Source organism: Cyprinus carpio, chromosome A24 (assembly GCF_018340385.1).
Source record: "Cyprinus carpio isolate SPL01 chromosome A24, ASM1834038v1, whole genome shotgun sequence".
NCBI lineage: Eukaryota > Metazoa > Chordata > Actinopteri > Cypriniformes > Cyprinidae > Cyprinus > Cyprinus carpio.
The window spans coordinates 23943986-23960080 of record NC_056595.1 but is presented as its reverse complement, the minus strand read 5'-3'; the positions used below and the strand labels follow the sequence as shown (position 1 = coordinate 23960080).

The window sequence follows — 16095 nt, the reverse complement described above, 5'->3', positions numbered from 1 at the left end:
AATAAATAAAATTGAGAATAAATATGGCCTTTGTATACTCTTTTATATCCTTTGGATTTCTCTTTTGTGATGCACATTATAAAATGAACATCAAAGCCCTCTGAAAGGTCAAAAACAAAACTCTAAACTAAGGTACTTTCATGTAATTGGTTTATTTTTGTGTATTTGCTCTACAGTTGTCTATATGATATTATTTTTTTTTCTATTTTTTACTGGCTTTCTATGGTTTAGATTTTTTATGACGTTTTTAAACTTTAATATTTGGTTTTTTTAAGCGAATTTTTTTTTTTTTTATGAAATTTTTTTGATATGGTTTAATTTTAATTTTTTTATTTTACTTTTTTTTTATTAATATTGATGCTTTTTCAACGCCACCCAGTTGTGACAGAAACCCAACTGTCTTCAAAAGGGTAGGACTATGTTATTATGCACTGTAAACTGCGACTGTATTAAATTTTGTTTATTTGACATTTAGACAACCCATTCAGTTATGATTTAAATGGTAAATTACATGCTTAATTTAGTTTAACAAAACAAAAATATGGACTATGTTTTTATTTATGATTTAAATGGTAAATTATGCTTAATGTAGTTTAACAAAACATATCTTAAAGACATCAAGAAATCATTCAGTCAACAGAGACTGACATTATAATATCATTCAACCACTACGTTTGAAGAACTGATCATGAACCACTTTCCTTCTGGAGAAATGGCTCATTATGACAATGATGTAGCCACACATGTAGTGACAGCAGTGCTGTATGGAGCAGATGCCTGCTGTGAAGGTTTCTGTGAAGGTTTTTGAAGATCTTCCCAAACTGCTTTCTTTCTCTGTTGGGAGAAAACAAAGAGCTTGCAGTTCCTCTGAGAGTCTGGCTTTATCCTTTGGACAGACTTTTCTCAAGAGTTATAAAGTTTCAGCATGAAATCAGCACAGGTCTAAGCACAGACATTGAATCTGTAACTGAGAGTTTAAGTATCCTACGCAAGTAGATGATTTTTCGATTCCATGCAATTTCAAGTTTTGTGTTTGTGTGTGTGTGTGTGTGTGTGTGTGTGTGTGTGTGTGTGTGTAAATATGGCCCATGTTGTTCTTTGATCTGTTACAACACAACCCATGTGATCATAAACGCCACTCTTTTACAACACTTACTTGGAAGAGACTATCGTGTTATTTCTCCTTTGCCAGAACTCTATTCGCGCTTGAGAAAAGAGAAAGGAATCAGCAATCACTGAAGAACGAAGAGAACAAGAATTTAACAAGGATTTATGGGATAGGAAGTTTGTTTCTGATCGGACAGCAGTTTTTTGTGATTCTCATTGTTATTCATTTTTGAAACGATCAAACAGAACCTGAGAGTAAAGTTCACACTGCTGGAGCTCAAACAGAGAAAATGGCTTCTCTACATGTGTCTGCTGAAGAGCTTTCTTGTCCTGTGTGCTGTGAAATCTTCAAGACTCCTCTTCTTCTGTCATGTAGTCACAGTGTCTGTAAAGAGTGTCTTCATCAGTTCTGGAGAACCAAGAAAACTCAGGAGTGTCCTGTCTGCAGGAGCAGATCCTCAAAACCCAAACCTCCAGTTAATCTTGCGTTACAAAACCTGTGTGAGTCATTCCTGAAGGAGAGAAAAGAGAGCCGTTCATCAGGATCAAAGGAGATCTGCAGCTTACACAGTGAGAAACTCAAACTCTTCTGTCTGGAGGACAAACAGCCGGTGTGTGTAGAGTGTGTTACTTCACAACAACACATCAGTCACGCAATAAGACCCATCAATGAAGCTGTTCCATCAAATAAGGTAAGACTGAGGAATAAAGCTTGTCATAAACATGCAAATTTCTCAGTACCATTTTACTTCTGTGTGTATTATATATATGAACATATTACAGAAATATCTGATGTCTTAGATTTTTAAATTCTAGGAGGCGCTCTATACATCACTGATGGTCTTTCCCAAGAAAATTATAGAAAGCATTAAAGGAATGTTTGTGAACACAGGACAACACAACAAGGTGAGACTTAATTCTTTTGACATATTCACAAATTTAATTCCAACAGCTGAACGTCTCTAGGTTACGTATGTAACCATGGTTCCCCGAGACTCTGCATTGAGAATCACTTTGGGCACACCCCTGCATGACCAAGTTCTGAAGCACATGTAAAATCAGTCGAATGGAGCATCAAGACGTCATGAGCGGGGGGACGTGAGCACCAGGAAATTATAAAAGTGCATCCGGCAGAGCACAAATTAGCTTCGATGAAGTAGCACCTGCAGGGATGCAGGGAGTATGACATACGTAACCTAGAGACTTTCCCCTTCAGGAACTCGAGCTGCGTCAAGAATCGCTTTGGGAATGAGAATACCCACTGTGCCATACTACCAAGTCCCTGCATGTGTGTGTATCTCATGAGCACACCACGAAGAGAGAACTTAGGAACCTGGGATAGATGCCAAGCCCAGGTTATAGAAGCGGACAAAAGTGTGTGGAGAGGACCCACCGCAGCACAAATGTCCTCCAAGGCCACACTCAAGTTGAAAGCCTTGGAGGATGACATACTCCTGGTCGAATGTGCTCTGACCCCCATAGGTAACGGGAGGCCAGAGGACTCGTAGGCTAGTGAGATTGCCTCGACCACACACCTACTCATAGTCTGCTTGGTCCCCAGAGATTCTTTCTTTGGCTGACCAAAGTAAACAAACAGCTGATCTGCCTTACACCATGGGGCAGCTCTGTGTGCGTAAGAGTCCAGTGCTCGAACTGGGCAGAGCAGATTAAGCCTCTCCTGGCCTACTTCCTGGAACAGAGGAGGACAGAATGCCTGAAGTACTATGGGCCCTGGCGAAGTAGTGGGCACCTTAGGGACATACCCGACCCTTGGGTAAAGGAATGCCCTTACCATGCCTGGAGCAAATTCCAGGCACAAAACAAAAAGTGCCTGAAGATCTCCGATCCTTTTAAGTGAGGAAATAACGAGGAGAAAAAGTAGTCTTGAGCGAGAGAAACTTGACTGAAACTTCTTCCATGGGTTCAAAGAGGGCATAAGCCCTCCAGAACCACAGCCAGGTCCCATGAGGGCACCTTAGTGTGCTGTACCGGCCTCAGCCTCAGGGTGCCATGGAGGAAACGAGTGATAAGTGGGTGTCTTCCCAATGATTGACCACCCAGAAGGGAGTGTTAAGCAGCTAAAGCCGCCACATAAACCTTCAGAGTGGAGGGAGATATCCCTGTGGAGAATCACTCCTGCAGAAACTCCAGAACTGTACCAATTGGGCAGTTAACTGGGTCTTGCAGTCGCGGTCCACACCATGAAGTGAAAAGTTTCCACTTCAAGGCATACTGTTTCCTAATGGCGGGAGCTCTGGACTGGAGTATAGTCTCAACAACCTCAGTTGAGAGACCAGAGGCTAAGATCTGTGCCCATGCCCACAACCTCCATAACTCCAGGTGGGGATGAAGAATGGTGCCCCCCGCATGAGAGAGGAGGTCCCTCCTGATTGGAATCTCCAGTGGAGAGCCATCGAGGAGGGACACCAGGTCCGAGAACCATACTCGGTCCAGCCGGAATGGGGCTACTAGCAAAAGACGGACCCCATCCCGGCTTACTCTCTCCAGAACTCCCAGGAGCAGAACAATCGGGGGAAAGCATACAGATGAAGCCTCGGACACATCTGCACCATGGATTCAGCCCCAGTGGAGCTGGATGCATGAGGGAGAACCAGAGCAGACAGTGTGCCATTTCCTCCATTGCAAAAAGATCCACTTCCGTCTAGCCGAATTCCCTCCAAAGAAGCTCCGCCACCTCAGGGTCCATCCCCCGGGCCTTAGCCCCTGTCTCGACAGGATATCTGCCCCCTAATTGGGATACCTAGGGATGTAGACTGCTCTTAGAGAGAGGAGCTTTCCCTGAGCCCACAGAAGGATCTGGCGTGCCAGCTTGTACAAGGGGCGCGAACGCAGATCCCCCTGCCGATTGATGTAGGAGACCAACGATGTGTTGTCTATGCGGACAAGCACATGATGTCCCCTTAGATCTGGAAGGAAGTGTGTCAGAGCTTGAAACACGGCCAGCATCTCCAGGCAGTTGATGTGCCAAGTGAGATGATGGCCTTCCCACAGACCCTGGGCAGAGCGGCCACTCATGACCGTCCCCCAGCACATGAGAGAGGCATCTGTCATTAGCGTTACACGACGACAAGGAGCCCCTAACATCGGGCCTTGAACCAGGAACCAACGTTTCTTCCACATGTCCAAGGCACGTAAGCATCGCCACGTGACCTTGATCATGCGAAGCGGATTCCCCCTCTGGGAAAATCCCTCGGTCCTGAGTCACCACTGCAAGGGTCTCATGTACAGGAGGCCAAAAGGTATCACGTTGGACACTGCTGCCATCAAATCCAACAGCCTCTGAAACTGTTTGACAGTGAGTAACTGGCCTTCTCTTACTCTCTTGGCTGTCGTGAGGATTTACTCGATATGAGCAGGAGACAAATGTGCCTGCATTGTGGTAGAATCCCACACCATGCCTAAATAAGTGGTTCTTTGTAGTGGAGAAAGTACACTCTTCTTGGCGTTTAGTCTTAACCCCAGCTCTCTCATATGGGCAAGGACGACATCTCGATGCTGAGCCACCATCTGCTCCGATCGAGCTAGTATCAACCAATCGTCGATATAATTGAGCATGTAAAAATGGAAGGCCCCGTTGTGAAGGCTGTGATCTGTATCTCAGAAAGCGCTCATCTAATATACTTTTTGGAGGAGCGTCCTGTTTCTCGGCTGGACAATCGATATTTAATTTGGCTACAGCACGAGTCACAACCTCCACGAACTCCTCATACGTGAGGGACTGTGGTGACGAGTACACAGTCTTCTCTGTCTCGACACTCATCACATCCACCTCCTCGATAGATAGTAATATATATGTATTGTCTGTATATATGTAGGGGGGGAAGAAACTTCATCACATCAACCTCCTCGATAGATAGGAAGAATGGATCTAGCAGGTGAAGACAGAGAAAAGGATGAGCCCATCTCGAATCCCTCAGCTAAATCCACCTGCGATTCCCACGACAACAGTCTACACTGTGCCTCGGCAACAGCGGGACCGTTGCCAGCGGGATTGCGAGCCTGGCCGCTCTCATCAAACACGGCTAGGGAGAGCGGAGCACACACAGCGAGAGTAACTCACAGTCATGACAATCAGCCCCTTCGAGAGCTGACCATGCATGCTCCGCTCCTAAACAAACAACACACAGATCACACAGATGTGTATCCCTTGCTGTCAGATATCGTGGGCAGGGAGGAACACAACGTCTGTAATGTCGTTTGCTCGCCATAGACTTTTGCTTAGACTTTGACATTTTTTGAATGCTTGTGACTGACAGACAACAGTAAATAGGACTGACACATACACAGAGCGCTACTGAAGAGCAGAAGCTAACTTGCGCTCTGCCGGATGCACTTTTATAACTTCTTGGTACTGACGTCACCCCGCTCGTGATGTCTTGCTGCTCCATTAGACTGATTTTACATGTGTTTCAGAACGCGGTCACGCAGGGTCATTCACAAATTGATTCTCGACGCACTTCGAGTTCCTGAAGGGGAACTGGTTCATCTGATTTGATAATCCCATTGACTAGCACTCACCTTCTAGAATTTTAGCAAATTAACTTGGGCAAACACAGAGAATGTGATTAATATTCATGAGCCCAACATCCTTTTAACATGACAGGGTAAAGCTTTATAATAACTTTCATTTATAAATCATTAACAAACATTATATAATGCTTATTAGATCATTAGTTAATATATATTCACATAGCTAGAAATATGAGATAATGTGCTTGTTAATGTTTAATAGTAAACTTATTAAACATTACCTAATGATCAACAGATAATTATTTAATGTAAAAGAAAATGCTCACAAATTTCAATAAACTTTCAATTCATATTGAAATTCACAAATGAGATGATGATGATGACAGATGATGAATAGTTTCAACTTTAGATTGAGTACTGCAAAAACATGAAAAAAAGGATTAATAAATGTTTTATAAAGATGTGTAAATCGGGTGAATTCAGGTCATTTGGGGCACATTTTGCCATCGAGATGACTGCTCATAAAGGTACTAATGATTAGTAAATGTTTATAAACGAATAACAAATTATGAATAATTTCCACTTTAGATTGGGTACTGCAAAAACATGAACAAATAATTAACAAATGATTAAATAAGATGTGCAAATAGTAGAAGTCTACACAACAAACAGAGACCAAATACATGACATTTACAGACTGTGACTATCAGTAAATGATTAATATGTTTTAATAATAAAATGAATAGTTCAGTGAATAGTGAAGTGAAATTACTAACTGAGCTACTTTTTGTAAATGTGAAAAAGAGCATTAGGTAATACAGTATATGAACTGAAGTTTATTGACATTTGTTAGCATTCAAAATTACATTAACAAATAAGTTTGTAATCATTGTATAATTTCTGTTAAAATCATTTGTAAATTTTTAAAACGCACTTGAATTGAAAGTTGAATGACATTTGTAGGCATTTAAATTTACATAAAACATTATCTGTTAATCATTAGAACATGTTTAATAAGTATTAGTTAGTGTTAAATTAGTATATTATTTTTGGTAAACATTAGCAAGCACATAATCTCATATTTCTAGATATATGAATATATCATATCTAAAAATGCTCTATCTTACACAGAGACAAGCAGAGTTACACAAATGTTGAACAGTGCTGGTGCTTATAATTTGATTATGATTTATAAATATAACATTGTTCACCATTTATACTATACATGTTCATCTTTATTTATAATTTTTTGTTTGTTTGTTTTTTATTATTGTGTGTTGCTTTTTATACAGAACATAAATAATCTCATCAAGAAAAGCATCTTAATTGAAGATGGAAATCCTGTTCAATACCGTCTGCAAACAAGTACAGACAATTTGAATCAATATGAACCATATAGAAAAATAAGCTTTGGAGAGAGAGACAACAACAAATCACATAACACAATTCTGCTGGTGGGAGAAACAGGAACAGGAAAAACAAAACTAATCAATGTGATGATCAACTACATCTTAGGTGTTCAGAGAGAAGACAAGGTTTGGTTTGAGATAACAGATGATCAGAGCGACCGAACATCAGTTCACAGTCAGACCTCCAGCATCACTGTTTATGAGTTTTATCTAGAAGTGAGTCATATACTTTTTATGATTTTAGTCATTAAAGGATATGGAGACACACGTGGAGTTGAGCTTGATAAAGAGATTGCTGAGAGTTTGCTTAGTTTAAGTAAATCTGCAGAAGGGGTCCATGAAGTAGATGCAGTGTGTCTGGTGATTAAAGCAACCCAGACTCGTATATCTGACAGACAAATCTACATATATGATGCTGTTCAGTCTTTATTTGGAAAAGATATTGCTGACAACATCATCTTGCTCCTCACACACTCATGATTGTTTTTTGTATTTATTTGGAAAAGATATTGCTGACAGGCTAACATCAAGTGTCCAGTAAATGACAAGAATCAGCCCGTGTTTTTCCTGTTTAACAACTGTCAGACAGACGCTGCTGATGAAGATTTTCAGACATTCCAGGAACAATCATGGAATCTCAGTTTTAGAGGAATGGAAAAATTTTTCCAGTTTCTTGAAAAGATAAAACCAAAAACCCTGAAGATGACTCAAGATGTATTGCAACAGCGAAAGCAGTTGGAGGCAAATATCTCTAATCTGCAATCACGTGTTCACATGACAGAATTAAAAGAAAATGAACTGAAAAAAACTCTGGAGCAGGACAGGAAAAAAATCAAAGACAATAAGAACTTTGAGTTTGAAGTAGATGTGCCCTACAAAAAGAAGGTTGACATTGATTGTTCTCTGGCCAAGATGGCAACATGCTGCACCAACTGTGAGGAGAACTGTCATTATCCAGGATGCTGGTGGGTCAGTGATCTCTTATGGTGCAGCGCGATGAGAAATAAACACTGTACAGTGTGCAAAAATAAATGCCACCACAGCAAACACAACATCTGTGAGGAGAACTGTCAAAATACAGACAAAGAAGAAGAAGATGACATTTGAAATATTAATGAAGAAATATGACGGTAAGATTTTGGATAGTGAATTTAATGTCAGTATGATGGAAGTTGAGGTGGGAAAATTAGAGATTGAGAAAGTAAAGCTGGTGATGGAAGCTTATTACTGTGTGAATACTCTGAAGAAAATCGCACTTAACACTGATTCACTTCAAGAAGCTGGAAAAATTGATTATCTGATTGATAATCTGAAGGAAATCAATGAACCTGAAAAGGCCAAAAAACTGGAAAACATCAAGAAGAGAGCAGAAGAAGAAAAACATGGAGCACTGGGATACATAAAAAAACATATGCCTTAGCTTGTCAAACCTGCTGAAATAACAGAGCCATTCACCTATATACCTTTCTTTTCTTTTCTTTATTTTAGTATGTTAGTCTAGTTAGTAAAATTTTAATTTAGCTTGCAGGGGGACCTGGGTTCAGAACTTGTCTTCCTAATCTGAATGCAACTTAAAAATCTGAAAGGGTCATTATTTTTACTCGAAAAGCATGACTATGTTGGTCCAAGATCTATAGTAATATATGCTTAAAATGGGATCCTGGAAATATTTCAATTATTAAAAAAACAACAATAACAACAACAACAACAACAACAAAAAAAACATGTCCTTCAGGCTGTGTAAATCACTTTTATCATTAATTATAACTGCAGATATATTTTATGAATCTAACATTTTTCTATAATTTTCTTTGGATTAAAAAATAATCTGCTAAATTAGCTCATGTAAAATATTATACTGAATGTTTAGAGACTGTTTGTACAGTAATTGTATTATTAAGCACAGAGTGCCCAGATTATGTATGAGAACATGAGAAAATATGAAATTCTTTCACTTGTATCTCAGATGTATCAATAAATTAATTTTAATAATTAATTTTTGTTTTATAGCAGCATTTTATGTTTATCTGTGAAATACTAATCAACAAACCTGTGGGACATCAACAAGTATTTACATCAACATCAACTTTGCTTCAAATGAATTCTGTTTTGGTAAGGTCGAGGAGTTTTTTTTTTTTTTTTTTTTTTTTTTTTTTTTTTTTACTTACACAAAATCAAGCATTGGAGCATTGGAGAAAATAAATATATATTTATTATATCTTCAGTTATAGTATAATATGTATGTACCTGTAGCTCTTGCTGGACAGTGAGAGGGAAGTAGACCCCACACTTTAAAAATAAATAGATACTTGAGACAACATTTTGGTTTGGATTTAGAGAAGCGTAGCAGGCAGACAGCGGGGAAAAGAAATAAAGATAGAAATGTCTCTCTGTGTGTGTGTGTGTGTGTGTGTGTGTGTGTGTGTGTGTGTGTGCACTGTGTAGCCTATAACACATTATAACATAGTCAAGTATTAAACCTATGGCTGATTCTATTCAGTTCCCCTAATCAATTAAACTAATTAGTGGATATATTTAAAACACATTTAAAAAATACTGTGCGCATATAGTGAAGAATAATACAGAGCCACCGAAAATAAGACAAATAATGGCAAACTGGACTAAGTTTAAAATCACCTTCACAATACAAGTAATGCCTTTATCAAAAGTTTGATATCATTGTAATATTCCATATTTACATATTTGTTTGCAACTCAGCAGCAACTGCATTTTCTATAAGACAGATGAGGAGAGCAAACCTTCCTCCTCCTGTCCTCACAACCTTCTAAAGAGGCACAACAGAGAGTATTTTGACCTGCAGCCTCTCAGTCTGGTACAGTATGGTAGCTGTACAGCTGCAGACAAGAAGTCCATCCAGAGAACGGTAAGGACAGCAGAGAAAATCATCAAGACCTCCCTCCTGTCTATACAGGAATTACAACTTCATGCTGCCACCAAAATAATCAGTGACTCCACTCATCCCACCAATTGAATGTTCAACCTTCTGTCCTCCGGCAAACACTATCGTAGTATGCAATGCAAGACTGCCAGACTCAGTAAGAGCTCCTTTCTGCTGGCCATTAGAATACTGAACTCAAACTCACTATACACAGATATACTGCTTGCTGGACTGCCAATACATACTGTATGCACAGACTGGCTCAATCATATGTTATTTCTCTCTGCTGCAACTTGTGAGCAATACATCAGATGTTACATTGAACCATACACTCACACTGTAATTATGTGCAGTACACCCATTATGTGCACTAACTCAACTAATTATAGTTCTTGTATTATTTTGTAAATATGTAGTTGAGAATTGTCTCATGTGGTCATGTTATTTTGTCTCTCATGGTGTATATTATGTTTATTGTTGTCTTGCTCGTACTAAATTTGTTGCTGTTTTATTTATGTCTGCATTATTATGCACATTGAGTATTGTGCTCAGAGAAATGCCATTTCGTTCAGCAGTGCACTTCGTTGTATGACTAGACTGACAATAAAAGTATTTGAACTTTGAACTTGACAACAGCAGGCATGTTTCACATGGTTTCTGGGATTTTCTTCCTTCTCGGGAGGAGCTGTTCTAGATTTAGGAGCTACAGTATGTTTAGTGATAAAACACATTCCTTACGTTTCCTACGCAAATAGATTTTTATTTTGTGTGTGTGTGTGTGTGTGTGTGTGTGTGTGTGTGTGTGTGTGTGTGAATATGGCCCATGATGTTCTTTGACCTGTTTCAACACATGATCATAAACTAACACTCTTTTATAACACTTACCTGGAAGAGACTATCGTGTTAGTTCTCCTTTGCCAGAACTCTGTTCTTTTAATGTTTCAGATGATTTCTGGGATTTTCTTCTTCAGGAGGAGCTGTTCTAGATTTAGGAGCTACTTTTTGTGATAAAACACATTCTCTAAGTTTCCTGAGCAAGTAGATTTGTGTGTGTGTGTGTGTGTGTGCTTGTATAAATATGGCCCATGTTGTTCTTTGACCTGTTTCAACACATGATCATAAACTCCACTCTTTTACAATACCTACCTGGAAGAGACTATTGTGTTATTTCTCCTTTGTCATAACTCCATTCTCGCTTGAGAAAAGAGAAAGGAATCAGCAATCACTGAAGAACGAAGAGAACAAGAATTTAACAAGGATTTATGGGATAGGAAGTTTGTTTCTGATCGGACAGCAGATCTTTGTGATTCTCATGGTTATTCATTTTTGAAACGATCAAACAGAACCTGAGAGTAAAGTTCACACTGCTGGAGCTCAAACAGAGAAAATGGCTTCTCTAGATGTGTCTGCTGAAGAGCTTTCTTGTCCTGTGTGCTGTGAAATCTTCAAGACTCCTCTTCTTCTGTCATGTAGTCACAGTTTCTGTAAAGAGTGTCTTCATCAGTTCTGGAGAACCACAGAAACTCAGGAGTGTCCTGTCTGCAGGAAAAGATCCTCAAAACTCGATCCTCCAGTTAATCTTGCGTTACAAAACCTGTGTGAGTCGTTCCTGAAGGAGAGAAAAGAGAGGCGCTCATCAGGATCAGAGGAGATCTGCAGCTTACACAGTAAGAAACTCGAACTCTTCTGTCTGGAGGACAAACAGCCGGTGTGTGTAGAGTGTGTTACTTCACAACAACACATCAATCACACAATAAGACCCATCAGTGAAGCTGTTCCATCAAATAAGGTAAGACAGATTTATTTCCGAGGAATAAAGCTTGTCATAAACATGCTAATTGATCTGTACCAGTTTGCTTATACTGTATGTGTATTTTATTTATGTATGAACATATTACAGAAATCTCTGATGTCTTAGTAGTTTAATTTTTTTACAGTGTGCTGACAATGTGATTTAAAATTCATAAGCCTAACACCCTGTTAGCATGACTGACACTGAGCTGTTGACATTATGCATCTACCTGAGGCCAAAACTCTGAAAATGTCATAGAAAATTTTTGAACAGGAAAAAATTAATAAAAAAAGAAAATAAATAAATAAATACAATTATGGGTTTGCTCTTCTGCCATTGCCTTTTGCTGGGAAAAATGCTACCTGTCTTGCACAGAAACAAGAGTAGTGATACAGCCCCCGTGCTGATACTGGTGAAATATCAACACTCCTCTTAGCCAATCAGATTCGAGGAGAGGGGTTTAAAACATCAAAATGCAAACCAATATAATTCAACAACTCAAAAATGTCATTTAATATTTAAGGGGGAAATTACAAATAAAAATAAATGTATTATGCTTGCCTTTTCTGGATTGAGTTATATTAAAGTGCCTTTAATGTTAGGGATGTTGATGTTTATATAATTTGATTATGATTTATAAATGTAATATTGTTCATCATTTATACGTTCATCTATATTTTTATTGTGTTTTGTTATTGTGTATTGTTTTATAAACAGAACAAAAATGATCTGATAAAGAAAAGCATCTTAATTAAAGATGGGAATCCTGCTCGATACCGTCTGCTAACAAGTACAGACAATTTGGATCAGTCTGAACCATATAAAAAAATTACCTTTGGGATAAGGGAGAGAATCTTAATTGATAAAACTATTCTGCTGGTGGGAGAAACAGGAACAGGGAAAACAACCCTGATCAATGTGATGGTCAACCACATGTTGGGTGTTCAGAGAGAAGACAAGGTTTGGTTTGAGATCACAGATGATCAGAGCGACCGAACATCAGTTCACAATCAGACCTCCATTATCACTGTTTATGAGTTTTATCTACAAGAGAGTCCAAACGATTTAACAATTATTGACACTCCAGGATATGGAGACATGCGTGGAATCAATCTTGATCAAGCGATTGCTGTGAGTTTCCTTAGTTTAAGTAAGTCTGCAGAAGGGATTCATGAAGTAGATGCAGTGTGTCTGGTGATTAAAGCAACTGAAAACCGTCTCTCTGACAGACAAATCTACATATTTGATGCTGTTCAGTCTCTATTTGGAAATTATATTACTGAAAACATTGTCTTACTCTTCACACACTCAACTGGAGCTCCACCTAAAAATGCCCTGACGGCTGTTAAAGAGGCTAACATTAAGTGTGCAGTAAATGAGCAGAATCAGCCAGTGTATTTCCTGTTTGACAACTGCCAGTCAGAACCTGCTGATGAAGAATATGAAATGATACATGAACATGCATGGGATCTCAGTTTTAGAGGAATGACAGGATTGATCAAGTTTCTTGATAGCATAAAACCAAAATTCTTGAAGATGACTCAAGATGTGCTGCAAAAACAGAAACAGCTGGAGGAAAATATTTCTAATCTAAAATCACAAGTTAAAATGATGGAACCGAAGCAAAATGAGCTGAAAAAAACTCAAGGAGCTCTGGAGAAGAACAAGAAATATGTCAAAAATTCTAATAACTTTGAGTATGAAAAGACTGGAGCATAACAAGAAAGTTTCTAAAGAAAATAAGAACTTTGAGTATGAAGTTGATGTTGCTGTGAGTAGAACTGTCATTATCCAGGATGCTGGTGGGTTAAAGATCGCTCGTGGTGCAGCGTGATGGTGGGTTATAAATGTTTAGTGTGCTAAATTCTGTTCGGTTAGAGCTAACACGTGGTACAAGAGTGAATATATGTAATGAGGAGAAAGATATGCACCAGTGACAAAGACGGAGAAGAGGACATATGTAAGATTGGAGAGTATCAAAGAAGAAATTTAATGACAGTATAATCAAAATTAAGGAAGGCAAAGAAGAAAGTAAAGCTGGTGATGGAAGCTTATTACTGTGTGGATGCTCTGCAGGTGATTGCGCTCAACACTGATTCACTGTTCACGCTTCAGCACATTGATTATCTGATTGATAATCTGAAGGAAATAGAAAGTAAAGCTGGTGATGGAAAACTGGAAAACATCAAGAAGAGAGCAGGAGAAAAAAAACAATTAGCACTTGGATACTTAAGATAATAATAAAGAAGAAAATAAACAGCATATGCTAATTTAACTGATGTAAAATACTACAGTGATTACTGTAATTCCTGCTGGAATACAGCACAAACAGCATAAAACAGTTTATACAGTAGGATACAACTGTAAAAGAAACAAATAACCAGAAAATGTATATGTATTGTAAAATGATGTACATGTAATCATGGTCACTAAAAGATTGTTTAGACTTTTTTTAACTGTATTATTAAGTGCTGCCATCTAGAGGTCATATGAGAAAATTTTGCATATTCTTCAGGTGAAGAAACATTTCCATATTCATGAAGAAACAGTGATAAAAATCTGAGACTGTCATGAAAGCTCTTCTGGACTGTGTTGCTCATCTTCAATGACATTTGATGGCCTTACAATATTGCTTTATGGTTTTTCTTTGAAATAATACTTAAATCTTAGAGAATATGCAGCGGAAATAAGAAATGCTTTCACTTGTATCTCACTTAAATAAATAAAGCCGTTTAATTTTTCCCAGAATATTCTTGTACAGCATTTCTTGTCAGAACCAAACACATCTCATCTTGACCCCAGTGTGTGTTGTGTGTCGGTCCGTGTGTTTGTGAATCATCCCGTCCTGCTTTGTCCATCTCCTAAAATAACCCACAGCAGCTGAAACAAAACCTGAGAGACTGGAACAGTTAACGCTGATGAGTGAACTGACAACAACTGACAAAACATGCCAATAAACATCATATACAGTATATGAGGACACAACAAGACTCAGTTCATCAGTAATTAGATTTGTGTGCAATTCAGATTTTGCAGGTAAAGTTGACTTGAATCAAACCAAAGTTTAAGTGTTAATAGGCCGGATCATGTGTAACAAAAGCCTGTTTTCCCAGCTGACAGAACCATGCCGTTTCTCCGGATAATATTTTGTACGAAACTATTCATACCTTCGCAAACAGACCTGCATAACAATAAGTTATGCTGAATTTAATAGAGAGTTATTTTCTGCAGGTTTGGAAACTCCTCATATGTGTTACTCATCTGTATCTGTGAGAAAACACACGACACTAAAGGGAAGCAGAAAGTGGATGATAATGAAGACACAGGCTAGTGTGAATTTGAGTTTATATGAGACACGTCTATATAAAACACTAGAGAACATCAGCACTGGAAAGTGTCTGTCATTAACATCCATTAAATAGAATAACACTTTCCGTTAGGACAATTAAACAACAACTGCTAAATGATCTCTTATCTATAAATAGTATAATATATTCTAAATAGTATAATAGTAAATGAATAAATAATAGTAAATGAATAAATAATAGTTTAAAATAAAAAAGCCATTTATTAACATTTTTGAATTCCTTAATTAAAATGTTTTTTTTTATTTTTTATTTAATATATAACTGTCTGAAGAGCTCAGAGACAGAATTGTGGGAAGGCACAGATCTGGCCAAGGTTACAAAAAAAAATTCTGCTGCACTTAAGGTTCCTAAGAGCACAGTGGCCTCCATAATCCTTGAATGGAAGACGTTTGGGACGACCAGAACCCTTCCTAGAGCTGGCCGTCCAGCCAAACTGAGCTATCGGGGGAGAAGAGCCTTGGTGAGAGAGGTAAAGAAGAACCCAAAGATCACTGTGGCTGAGCTCCCAGAGATGCAGTCGGGAGATGGGAGAAAGTTGTAGAAAGTCAAGCATCACTGCAGCCCTCCACCAGTCGGGGCTTTATGGCAGAGTGGCCCGACGGAAGCCTCTCCTCAGTGCAAGACACATGAAAAAACACCTGAAGGACTTGAAGATGGTGAGAAATAAGATTCTCTGGTCTGATGAGACCAAGATAGAACTTTTTGGCCTTAATTCTAAGCAGTATGTGTGGAGAAAACCAGGCACTGCTCATCACATTTCAAATACAGTCCCAACAGTGAAGCATGGTGGTGGCAGCATCATGCTGTGGGGGTGTTTTTTCAGCTGTGGGGAATGGTGGTGGCAGCATCATGCTGTGGGGGTTGTATGCGGCCAAGTACATGGATATCCTAGACGAAAACCTTCTCCAGAGTGCTCAGGACCTCAGACTGGGCCGAAGGTTCACCTTCCAACAAGACAATGACCCTAAGCACACAGCTAAAATAATGAAGGAGTGGCTTCACAACAACTCCGTGACTGTTCTTGAATGG

At 38.7% G+C, this 16095-nt stretch overlaps 1 protein-coding gene across 1 annotated transcript; it reads left to right on the top strand.

Annotated features, from left to right (window-relative positions):
• The first annotated feature begins 1135 nt into the window (after positions 1–1135).
• Positions 1136–9999, top strand: LOC109061793 (tripartite motif-containing protein 59-like). Its single transcript, XM_042714923.1, has 5 exons — positions 1136–1799; positions 1924–2013; positions 6891–7367; positions 7527–7972; positions 9726–9999. The coding sequence occupies exons 1-5, from the start codon at positions 1398–1400 to the stop codon at positions 9997–9999; spliced, it is 1689 nt and encodes a 562-aa protein (XP_042570857.1). The 5' UTR covers positions 1136–1397.
• The last annotated feature ends 6096 nt before the right edge of the window (positions 10000–16095 follow it).